This window comes from Terrapene carolina, unplaced genomic scaffold (assembly GCF_002925995.2).
Source record: "Terrapene carolina triunguis isolate 2854851 unplaced genomic scaffold, T_m_triunguis-2.0 Scaffold120, whole genome shotgun sequence".
Taxonomy (NCBI): domain Eukaryota; kingdom Metazoa; phylum Chordata; order Testudines; family Emydidae; genus Terrapene; species Terrapene triunguis.
The window spans coordinates 1,107,482-1,120,384 of NW_020664471.1; the positions used below are offsets into that span (position 1 = coordinate 1,107,482).

At 43.5% G+C, this 12,903-nt stretch overlaps 1 protein-coding gene across 2 annotated transcripts in view; it reads left to right on the forward strand.

Annotated features, from left to right (window-relative positions):
- Positions 1–5,070, forward strand: part of INTS7 (integrator complex subunit 7) — a 36,206-nt gene extending 31,136 nt beyond the window's left edge. For both annotated transcript variants that reach the window (XM_024197746.1, XM_024197747.1), the window contains exons 18-20: positions 260–358; positions 2,112–2,297; positions 3,326–5,070. In XM_024197746.1, coding sequence (XP_024053514.1) covers positions 260–358; positions 2,112–2,297; positions 3,326–3,622 — 582 coding nt within the window. In that variant the 3' untranslated portion in view covers positions 3,623–5,070. The remainder of the gene's footprint in view (positions 1–259; positions 359–2,111; positions 2,298–3,325) is intronic.
- Positions 5,071–12,903: the final 7,833 nt, after the last annotated feature.

Genomic DNA, 12,903 nt, shown 5'->3' on the forward strand with positions numbered 1-12,903 from the left:
GGCTGAGAGCGCAGCTACCAGGGCTGAGAGCGCAGCTACCAGGGCTGGTGCACTGTCTACACTACCACTTTACAGCGCTGAAACTTGCAGTGCTCAAGGGGGTGTTTTTTCATGCCCCTGAGCGATAAAGTTGCCACTGTAAAGTGGCAGTCTAGACATGGCCTTAGTAGAAATAACTGCAGTATTACTGCTTGAAGTACATGCTTTTCATGTTGCTGTTAAAAGAATTTCATCTCATTTGCCTTGTCTCTGTTAACAGCACACAGCTTGCCTATGCAATGCGGTTATCGCTTTGTTGAAAGTTCCCCTTTCATTTCAAAGGTATTTCTTTCAGAAATTGCAATCTACAAGTATTAAGGTAAGCAGTGCACAGATTGGATTTAGATTACAGTTCATGCATAAGAATCTTATGGGGAAATATAACAATCATCCTAGAAAAAGATACAGCTCTAGTGTTCATCATGCTAGAGCAAGGAAGCTGCCTAGTGTCTCAACCTGGAAGCAAATTTGGGGGATTTGAGGGGGTTTTCTAAAAGCAGATTTAAAAAACCAAAACCAATTCTTTCAGGCTATTTAAGTCACATAAAACACTAGAAATTACTGGATTGTGATGCTGTTTTCCATTATGACTCAACCAACTTCAGTTTAAAAGAATGAAATGTGTGGTATTGTGGGAGGAGGAATATAACTGGCTGAGTTATGGTTTAATACTTAGCTATCAAACAGGGTCAGTAAGTGTCTTCCGTAGACTTTTTTTTTTTAATTATTTTATAACACATTCCTTTGATTTGGTTATGTACAGATAATTGCAAGTTAATAAGACTTGAGACAAAATTTTCAAAAGACTATAAGTGTCTTAGGAGCAAGTCCAAATCCTACTTTTCAGGAATGATTTAGACACTTGGGTGTCTAAGTCTCAGTGAAACTTAATGTGGAAGGGGCAGATTTTTAAAAGGTATTTCTTTGCCTGAATACCTTTTAAAAATGTGGCATTTGCAGCCTAAATCACTTCTGAAAATACTTCCCCTATTTTCTTTTGAAAGTGTTACATGTGGATGGTGGGTAACACATTCAAATGAAACACTGGTAGCCAGCCTCTTGTAACATTCTTTGCTTTGTGGACTGTTGTGGGGAGGGTTTACATTGTAATTTCCCATCTCACTAATTGTTGTTCTGAATTTCTATAACATGGTATGTTTTGAGATAAGTGGGCTTTTGTCAAGTTAGTACTGTGATATTTTTGTAGCTCTTGGCCACTTTCATCTGTTGCCTGAAGGAGGCAGGATTTTGCAATGCTATTGCAAAGTACATTAAAACCAACATCTGAGTTACCAACCTGCTTTAGGCACAAAATTTCAGGCCTCTTGAGCCTAGGTCTATTTGGAATAACTTGAAGTGTGTGTATATAAGATTATCCGAGTCCTAACCTTAAGGGCTCTTAACAAGTAAACAGAATTAAACTTTGTAATTGTAGAGCCTTGAAGATAAAATCTCTCGCCGACTTTCCTCAGTCTTGGACAAGGAAGGCCTCGCAATGCTCATCTCCTGAGGGAACACCACCTGTCACTCTGCAGCAATCTTCCTTGCTCATTTATAAGTGATGTTTACAGCCTTAGACTGAAAAGCGTTTTCTCCTTCCTCAGCTGGCAGGACTAGAATAGCTAGGCATGATGTGGAGCCACTGAGGAGGGAAATGGAGGGGAGCCTTGGAGTTTGGAGGACACGCCCTTCCACCAGGGGAGAGGAATACCCAATCTTGACAGTTACACCTTTTAGGAACAATGAAGCAAAATAGACTCAGACTTTTAATCTGGTCTTTAGTTGTGGGTATTTAGAGGGCTGTTTAAGGAGTTCCTTTCACAGATGTGTAACTGATGCTACAGGTGCAAAGAGCATGTCTGGTGTTCCCAAGGCCCTTTATTAATTCTCATATGCTTTAGGAGACTCTTCTCTCTCCCCTTCCAGTTCTATATTTTCATCTGCTGCTTCCCCCTTTCAGTGTACAGGGAGCTGTTCCCTTTTACCTATGAATTGCACATTTCTCCTGAGAAGAACTAATTTTTGAATCTCTCAAAGTCCGTAATCTCCACTCCTGACTTCCTGTGTTTCAGCTTGCTCTGTCTCCATCTCCACGGAACCCTGCAGAGCCCATTGCAGTACAAAACAATCAACAGCTGGCTTTAAAAGTGGAGGGAGTGGTTCAGCATGGCTCCAAACCAGGTCTCTTCCGCAAAATTCAGTCCGTCTGTCTAAACGTATCTTCAACACTGCAGAGCAAATCTGGACAGGACTACAAGGTATGGGTAGTATAGAGCCATAATGTTCCCTATGGCTTTATTGACGAATAACTGTCAAGAGCAGAACATAGTCTTCTATCACGTCTGTTGGTAGAAAGCATCCTTTCATCACGTTTCCCCTTCATTCTCACCAATTCTTGTACTAAATGTGAATGCACATTTCTTGTTTGTATTTCTATACTAGTTTTAGCGCTCTTGAAAGGAAGACTTATAGCACTGGTTAGAGCGAGGCATAGTCCAGGTAAGGAATGTGCTAGCTTCCTCATGCATTGCTGTCTGAGTTCCTCAGTCCACACCTGCTGCAAACCGACACTGCCTTTATGTGGGGCTCTGTGGAGCAGAAACTCATCATTCTAACTGTTGTGGGAATTTGCTTCATATTGTGGAACTTAATTCCCTTCTGAATGCAGCCAGGTCACCTGAGGAGAAAGGCAAGAGTAGCTAATTCTCTACCAACTAGCCACACAAACATATTTGAAATCCCTTTGTGTTAGGCATTAGGATTCCTGCTGCCTACAGTAACTGACCTAGGAATGCAGTCTGCCCTAAGTGAATAGTCGTTAAATACAATTATGTTAAATTCAGGTGAACAATTCATCAAAGATCCAAGCTTCTGACGTGTACAAGCTTCTGACGTGTACAAGCTTCTGACGTGTACAAGCTAGGCAATTTGTAATATTCAGTGAAAAGCCAGTTGAAAAGTAGACCAGTTCTAAAGCTACTAGGAAGAATGTAATGTTTATCCTATTTAGATACTAATTTAAGATTTAGAACTGCTTGAAAATAACTGATGTCAGCTGTCTTTCCTCTATTGGTGAATGCAGTTTGCACCCATCAACAGAGAATGGGTGAGGCCTTGCTCAAAATTAGGCCTCAGTTGATTTGGGAAAAGTGAGAACAGTTAATATATTGTTCTTGCTTGTCTTTCCATACCGTACTACACAGAATGAGTGGTAGCTTGTCAGGATCTGAACATTCTCTTTTACAGGTTGTTGAGAATGACATTTTGACTCTTCATGTATTTCCAGATCCCCATTGACAACATGACCAATGAGATGGAGCAGAGGGTGGAACCACACAACGATTACTTCAGCACTCAGTTTCTGTTGAACTTGGCGATCCTTGGCACCCATAACATCACAGTAGAGTCCTCTGTAAAAGACTTAAATGGTATTGTTTGGAAGACTGGGCCCAAAACCACCATTTTTGTTAAATCTCTTGAGGATCCCTACTCCCAGCAGGTTCGCCTTCAACAACAGCAAGGACAGCCACCGTCGCAGCAACAACAGCAGCAGCAGCAAAGAACAGCATACTCGCGTTTTTAGTCACCAAAAGCGCCATTCATTTTCATGGGGCTAGCCTACAGGCATCTCACTTTGCTTGGATACGATGTCTTTTGGAGACATTTAAACGCTTTCGCAGTCCCACCAGTTTCCTCCTCTGTGTTCTTAGTGCCATTATTGTTGCACTTAAACTAGTCATATGGACCACACTGAGGCTATGTCCATGATACAAGCTATAAGGTTGTGATTCCCATCTTGTATACACACATTCCCGCTAACTTGATGAGAGCTAGCATGATAGTAAATAGTAGTGTAGCCATGGTAGCATGGTTTAACCATACCGAGTACAAACCCGCCTGAACACCATGGGTGTGTATTCAGGATGGCTTAGCCATCCTGCCAGTGCCCACACTACTGTAGCTTCACTGCTATTTATATTCATGCTGCACTTATCACTGCAAATATGTCTACACAAGCTGGGAATCGCACCCCTTGGTTGTGTAGACAGCCTCAGTCCTGGTGTAAATAGGTGCAACTTGGATTAAGTCTGGAGTTCCATTTTTTTATATTAGGTTATATTATTGTCCCCCCAGTGGTATATTCTACAAGACCAATGGGCAGCAGCGCTCTATGAAATTTGCCAGTTGGGGAGACTGTGAGAGTTGTGTGGATAGAACCTTCCTTGGTAACCTAGCATATCAACTCTGCTATGCACCTGGCTGCCATTTCCTGAGGAGCATACGTTCTGGTGTTTGGGCTCTCAGGCCACCTGCTAACAGCCTGGGCAATTCAATACAAAACAAAACAGTGTTACACAAGGTGGGTGTCGTAATGTGAAGCTGTTGGCAGGAGTGTCCGGACATCATACTGGATAGTTATAGTAGTAATTTTGTTATTTGTGAAGCTGAAAAATATTGTGGTAGCATTCCAGCCAACAGCATTGTATTTAATGTGCACACAGCGCTGTCTTTGCTCATTCTCTTGCCTCTGTATGTACTTGTCATGAAGGGATGTCAACTGGAGAACAGAGAAATTACTTTTAGAAGGGAAGGGAAGTTTCAGTGGTGGGAACAAATATGATTGGTTGTGCCTCCTCAAACAGGAGGATAGAAATGGTTTTTTTGTTTCATTTTTATCTGCCTTTGCAAGGCTTTGCTTACTTTTAATTTCTTTTTTGAAAAGAGGAAACGTTAATTTGTAAATCTGTTTAATGTTTAACGTTTTAAGTAGGGGACTATTAAATGCCAAAGCTCTGGTGCCCAGTCAGTATGATCTTTGACCATGTTAGTCATTTTAACAGGGATTTCTTGAAGCATTTCGCCACAGATAGCACTACTAGAGGTCTAATTATACCACCTGCTCACAGATAGTTTTCATTCCTCCTTTGAGATGTGAAACCTTGAAGACTGTGGAAGGACTAAAATCCACTAATGCCTGCACCCCAGAAAATAGATCATGTGGCATATGCCTAATCTATCCCTATTGGGAAATCCCTGCTTAGTGCTCCAAAGGCAGGTTGGACCCCGCCAGTGTGCTGGGGACAAACTTCTTTTGGACTTTGCAGCCACTTTAATGTCTATGCATGGGAGCAGGAATTAATTTGTGAATTTCTAATATGCCCATGACGCTGGTATTTAGGTTCCATCAGCTCGATGCTGTATGTGAACATCACTCATTTAAAAAATTTTTTTTAATCTGGTAGCTGTAACATGGCATCTCTAATAGCTTGAATGCAGTTGTTGTTTTTTTAATTTCAATATCTATCTATTCAGATGGGCTTCACTCTAGAAGCTGGCTAGAGCCTCTGACCTTACTTTTTGTACATATAGAATGTCCTGTTTTTCAACATTCACCTGCTCCGCATAGCTGGATGATGTGTAGAGATCTGTTACCTCTTTTCCTTCTTAGGCAATAGCCTACTTTGCCTCCTCTTGACTTGTGACTCTCAAAGAAGGAAATTGGAAGCAAGCATGGGTGGGCTTCATCAACTTTGCGTATTAATTCCTGAGTGTTTTGAAAGAAGATAAGGGGGATACAAGACACAAATAGGAGGAGTGTTACAAAATAAAATCCCCTCGCCTGTCCCCATCCTCCCCAACAAAATAGAAATTAGAAAATCTAACAGGAAATCTGCCCTTTGCGTATGGATTCTATTAGTAGTTCATTCAGAGGGGAGTGGCTGACAGGTTGAGACCTGGTCTAGGCTTAACATTCAAGTCAGTACACCCGTATCACTTGAGGTGTGAAAAATCTATCCCCCTACCTGCTCTTGTTATGCTGTCCTAACACCCAGTATAGATGCTGGTAGGTCTTAACTACTGCCATTCTGGGAGGTGGTGTTCCTACACTGACAATAAAAACCCCTTCTATTGGTGTAGGCTGTGTCTACCGTGTGGGGTTATGCCAGCATCGCTATGGCACCATTGCTATGCCAGTATAGTTCCCATAGTGTAGACATATCCTAGTGAAAAGGAAATGGATTTTCTTGATGTGCACAGTGGTACATGACATAGCATGACATTATAAATATCAGCCTGGTTATTGAAAGAACATATCTAATGAGTGGAGAAATGAGGCAGAGGGCAGATGGCCTGGAAAGCTGGTACTGTCTTTAAAGGTGATACCTAGGTACATACATGGTCTCCTCACTGTAATATCCAAGCTCCTCACAAACATTAACGTATTCTCAGGACATGCCTGTGGGGTGAAGTATCCCACCCATTTTACAGATGGAGAACTGATGGCTGGAGAGAGAAATGACTCAGCTGTGGTCACATGAGAAGTCTGTGGCAGAGTTGGGAACTGAACTCTGATATCCCAGTCCAGTGCTTTAACCACAAGACCATCCTCCTTAATAGCTGGAAACTCCATATTAAATTCATTTATGGAACAGAGAAAGAGACTAGGGGCTTGCTGCACTCACTCCATGCATGGAGCTGGTATTTGCTATGTCTCCAGGAATAGGGGGGTGACCATCCTTATAGTGAAAATAACAGAAGAAAAGGTAAAAGGTTAAACTATTCAGCTCCTACTCTAGGGAATGAATATTGATTCTTACCTGTTATAAATTGACATAATATATGGATGAAAATGTGTTGACTGCAACTTTACAAGACAACCAAGAACTGAAAGGAAATTGTGACAGTAGGACTGTAGATCTTTCTTAATTTGGAATTAATAAATGACAGGAAAGTTGGTTTGTCAAAATGTTTTTCACACAATAAAACTAAACTTGAGGGTAGGCTAGGGAAACTCCCCCAATGCCAACTCTGACCCAATTATTTTTCTAGCAAAATAAGCGTATGTCCCTCAAAGACAAGCTTGTTGATCTGATCTGACAATCCCTTAGAACTCCAAGCATTCTGGTTTTGACTCCAAGCAATGAGACTGAAAGTGAAGTTTTGTCTCTGACCTCAGTTTTGTTGTAAATGCCCCAGAATGGCAGTTTCACTCTGTGCAGTATTTCAGGAAGAGCATGTACATGATTAGCCACATGCATTCTTCCCAATGTGCCATGTGGCACATAAGTGGCTAAGGGGAGCCAGAATAGGGGAACTTAACAAAGCAGCAGTCAAGGCAGGCGGCAAGTCCTCTCATTTGTCTATCGTGTCTGATGCCATACTGATGAGAGCAGCATGGTTACAAGAAAACAGGATGCCAATTTCCATTTTCAGCCTGGGGTGATGTATGCTGCTTTGTCAGTGCAGCAAGGACAGTAAAATACAGGCCAACAGCTCATCCAGCAGTGAGCAAGTTCAGTTTTGCTTGCTCAGATCAGCTCTAGGGATTTTTCAACATCTGCTTACATTGTTCGTAAGTTACAAGAAGAGCAGGTGGAAGTTACTGTACTCCTTAAACCTCAAAACCTGCTCCATGTTAAATAAGGTTTATTTTTCTTTGCAGGTCGCTAGTTTTACAGACTTTGTACTCAAGGGAGGGCTTTTGTTTTTGTCCTTGTGGGTGGGAGATGGGGGGGGGGGGGGGGGAAAGAACCAGCTAAACACTATAAATGGATTTGTATAGAATGGCTGTTTGCAGTGCAAGTACCTGCATTTCTTTCTGACATGCTGAAGGAGTTTTTCACACTGATTAGTCAACAGCTGCACATGTGAAGATTAAGAGATTTTTAGATATAGACTAAGGCATATAAATTAGTCAATTTAATAGTCCTTTGTATTTCTGTAAGTCTGTAATATACAATTATACTTGATACTTCATAATTAGATACATAGTTTTAATCCTCACCCAAGGTGGTATTTACCCAAAGGAACTAATGTGATTTGAGCGAATAGTATTGTGTGTGTTAAGAAAATAAGCAGAGTTAGATTTTATATATATGTAGTTAAAGTTATAGCTTAAAGGAGACTCACAAATAGATTACTAACAATTACAGCAGTTTTAGAATTATATGCTGAATGCCCAAAAGATTAATATAGTAACTCCTCACTTAACGTTGTAGTTATGTTCCTGAAAAATGTGACTTTAAGTGAAACGATGTTAAGTGAATCCAATTTCCCCATAAGAATTAATGTAAATAGGGGGGGATTAGGTTCCAGGGAAAAAAATTTTTTTGCCAGACAAAAGGCATTATATACATTTTAAACAAGCAATTTAATACAGGTACTGTACTATAGTTGGGAGGTGCCCCTGCCTTACAGTACACAGGCACAGCCCACTGGCACTGGAGATGAGGCAGGCAAGGAGGCTGAAGGTGCTGTAGGCTAGGAGAAGCACGTTGCGCAGCAGCGGCAGCTTCCCCTACTTTGCAAGCACCAGGGGCGGGGGGCTCAACCCTCAGCCCACCCACTACCCCCCCTTCCCCCAAGCCCCCATCCTTGACCTGCCTCTTCTCCCCCCCCACCGCCTCCCCCTTTACTTCCCATGCTTCATCCTTGCTTCTCTCCCCCTCTCTTCTAAACACCGCAAGCCAGCTGATTGCCCCGGGCAGGAGGCAGGGGAGGGAGGGGGAGCCTGCACACAGAGTCCTCGCTCCTCCCCCCTCCCTCCTGCCCGGGCAATCAGCTGGTTTGTGGCGTTTAGGGGGGAGGAGCGAGGACTTGGTCTGCAGGCTCCCCCTCCCCCCCCGCACCTGCTCGGGGCAATCAGCTGGCTTGCAGCATTCAGGAGACGGGAGGGGGAGCCTGCACACTGAGTCCTCGCTCCTCCCTCCTGCCCCCAAAACGCCTCAAGCCCGCTGATTGCCATGGGCAGGAGGCGGGGGAGGAGGGGGAAGGCACTGATCCGTGGGGTCTGCCGGTGGGTGGGAAGCGCTGGAGGGAGGGGGGACATAGGGAGACTGCCAGCTGTGGAGAAAGCAGGCAGCCAAACAAGGTAAGAGTGGAGCATTGCACAACTTTAAATGAGCATGTTCCCTAATTGATCAGCGACGAAACGACGTTAACCGGGACGACTTAAAGTGAGGAGTTACTGTACTAAAGAGGGAGCGTTCAGCAAATAACTGACTTGAAATGTAACCTTTGTGTTCTTCCGTGGTTAAATCCCATTACACGTTATGCTTCATGTCCCTCCTTACTAGTGCTGTTTGGTACATTCAGCATATAATTATGCTGGATTTTCAGTACCCTTACCTGTAGGTCACCTTTAAACCAACCCAAACTATTAAGGCTGAAATAGCACTCTCAAATTGCATCCCCATGCCTGGGTATTGCAGCTGCAATTGGCCTTTAACAGGATAGCAAGCCTCCCAGCACAGGTCAACAGTCAAGCAATGGGAGCTCACCCCACTCGCTAGCTTCAGGGTCCAAGCTCTAGCCCAAGCCGCAACTTCAAGTGCTGTCTACACAGCTATTTTTAGAGCAGTAGCATGAGAACCATTAGCCCAAGTCTGTTAGTCAAATCAGTGAGTGGGGGGAAAAACATGTGACTTAGGTGACCTGTCAGAACTAACCAGCCCCACTCCAGTGACTAACATGAAAGTCTTTCAGAGCTGTTCAAGAGAGAAAATAAGTCATCAAAAATGTCCATCAGTTTCAAACAATAAATCTGAGTAAATTGCCATCTTCTCACATATGTTCCAAAACAGGTTAATTTAATCCAACTGTTGGTTGTTACTTATTCCCTCAGACTCTCCATAGAGTTACTGCAATGTGTTCTAGTTCTACGCTGTCCCTTTTCTTCTACTGCATGCTTCTATAAAGAACCCCTCTGTCTGCATTTGCTGCCATAGACACAGAAAAGGAAAGGTTTACATGATCATTTTCTGTTTCCCAGTGACAGAAGTACATAACATTCCCTGACTGGTATATTCCTATTAATGTAAGTTGTCAACGTTTGCGCATATATATTCTTAAGATTTGGACTAGTCTAATGGGAAGGTGAGAGACAGCAAAAGAGAGAGCATTCCAAGAGCAGCAATTGGACACCTCCACCTGACAGAGCCTCAGAGAGAGAAGTATCTGTGTTTCTATCACCAGCACGTAAGAATTCCATTTTTCATTCATCAAAGGGGCAGGATGTCATAGTGGTTAAAACACAGGACAGGGAGTCAGAGGAACTGTGTTTTGTTCTCAGCTTTCTCTGTCGTGCTTTCTGACATTAAGCAAGACATTTAATGTGGGCCTCCATTTTGCAATTTGTAAAATGGGACTACTACTTACCCACCTCACAGTGGTTTTGTGAGGCTGAATTCATTGTAAAGCACTTTGAGAGTCTCAGGTGCTATTAAGTGCAAAGTATTGTATGCTCTTTGGGGCTGGCAGTATTTGTTCTGTGTTTGTACAGTGCCTAGCACGATGGGATCCTGGTCCATGACTGGGCTCCTAAGTGTGATAGTAATACAAATAATTATTCGAAGGCTGTATCTGACACTGGTTTTATTACCTTTCTGCTGTTTTGAGTTAAACGTCAATAGAACGACACTCAAATTTTATTTAAACAAGTTGTCTTCTGTAATTTTTGGTTAATTTTTTTAAGAAAGGATTTAAGTTTTGGAGGCTGTCATCCTGCCCTGAGCTAGGCCCTGTCATTGCTCTCGTGAAAGTAGAGTGTTAAATGGTGGTTATGTTGGTCAGTGTGTGCGCACAAAGTTTATTCAATGAATTACTGACTCGCCAATGAACAATTGACTGAGTCAGAGGGAGGGGGGTAACTCATTTGTAAGTGTTATTAAATGGGAACCAGCCCTGTAATAAATAGACTGAGCCTCTCTCAGTGATGACAAGACTAAGAGGGTGAGAGCTCCCAGAGACCTCTCCCTCCCTCTGCCCCACCACCTGCAGTGCCCCATTTGCCTCTCCTGGATCCTAATGTCCCCCCCTCACATTTTCCCTTATCCACAGCTGCCACCCACTGATGGTAATGCTGAGCAGCTGATTAGGATTTTTAATCCTTAAACTACTTCTTTATAGCTACAGTATAATATCCCGTCCCCAATTCATGTGAGCTCTCGCCTAACCCCTCCTCTCACTTCCACCAACAAGGCTGAGCACAGCTCCTTTAAATAGCTTCTGCTGCCATCAAAAGCTCATGGGATTGTGAAGGCCACTTCCTGCTGTGTTTCCACCACTGCTTCCAGTGGTTTTTAGGGGCTTATTCAAGTCAGGCCTAGGAGGAAATCCCAGTATTGCCAACCCCTTATGCATTCAGATAGCGTTAGATTGTCTTTAAACATGAGATTTTTAAATAACTTCTTACAAATGTATTTTCTTTCTGGCCTTTGATAGCCATCCTGGGGATTAGCTCTGCCCGTTGGTGTGCCTTCCGCTGGTGCCTCTCCCATCTTCCTCGCACTGTGCAGACCTGCCTCACTCCAGGAACCGCAACCTCCTCTTCCTGACTCGGCCCTCTGGCTGGGTCATCATCCATCTTTTCCCCTTTTGGGGTTACTCAAAGTCCTTCTGTACAAACAGTCCCAGGCAGTCTTCTCCTGTGCTGCCCTGATGGTGCCACTTCCCCAGTGGCCAATAGGGGAACCCAGGCCTGCCCTCTACTCCGGGTTCCAGTCCAGGGTCCCTTTGTTCAGCAGTTCTGGGCTCTACCCTCTCAGCCCTCATTGCTCCTTCCCTAGACTGCTTCCTACTCTTCCCAGTCTCCCCCCTTCTCTAGAAGTACCAGCTGCAAACCAACGCCCTCTTCCAAGGGAGTGACTGTCCTCTGTCTGCAGCCAGTTACCTGGGTTTATATAGGCTCTGCCAAATCCAGCACAGATGAGCCGGTTCCTAATCAATCAGTTCCCAGCTCCCTGGCTCTCCCAAGTGTGCCCTAGGGAGTTAATTGGCCAGCCTGGCCACCTTAACCCCTTCCAGACCTGTCAGGTGGACACCCCATCACACATGGATACAACCAGACAGCCACTTAGCCACGGCCTTTTGAGAAGAGCAGAAACTACATTATTAGAGTCAAATTAAAAAAGCTGGCTGGAGATGTTAGTCTTCCGTTCACTCCAGTGAAGAGCTGTGGGACCTTTTGCCTAAGAAACCTATAGTGAGGAGCATTGTGTGAGATATACATATGCATGAGGGGGAATATGGTGACTGGGCTGAGGAGAACAGACACTACAGTGGGAGCTTTAGAAATATGTTGCACTGATTGGCTCATTAAGGAGGAACCAGTCTCCACCTTTTGGAAAGAATTCAGGTTGAATCCATAGCGGAAGTCATTATGGCTAGGAAAATGATCTGTCTAATAAACTTGATCTACCAGGTATTGAGAGTAGAGGGAACAAAGGGTGACCTAGATTTCTTTGGCCTTTAACAGGCTTGCTTCCACTTTACCCTCAAAGCGTTAATCATGGTTTTCTGAAACCCTGCAGAACATAGGTTGTCATGGCCGTTTAACCACGCTGAGCACTGGTTCAATTGCACCCATTACGTATCCCTGCTTTGGGCAATAGGAAATTATCCTACTATATACTAGGCCTTAAAGGTGAAGAGAAGGAGCTAGCCCTAGTGGAGAGCAGCGGTTCAAAGATACATTAGCCAAGGCTAGCAGACTGTCCAATAGACTAGACTGAGGCAGAGGAATTTGACAGGAATCAAATGTCCAAGTAAAAGTTAAATTTCCCTGGGTGGAGAATAAATGACATAAATTGTGTGCCCTTCTTGTGTCAGCACCTTGATGGCAAACTCCGTGATAGATTTCCAAGCTGGACTTCTCTGTTTCACTATCACATTGTTCAAAACCATGTACATAATTTATGCTAAATGTAGGGGACCAGGCATGACTCATTTATACCACTATGAAATATTAAAGCTTCCAAGCCACTTCAGTTACAAACCGGGCATGCAGGACACAAGAATCGGATATGTTGAACTATGCTACTGTGTTCCCAATTCTTACTGCATTGCAAAGAATGTGGACTCTTA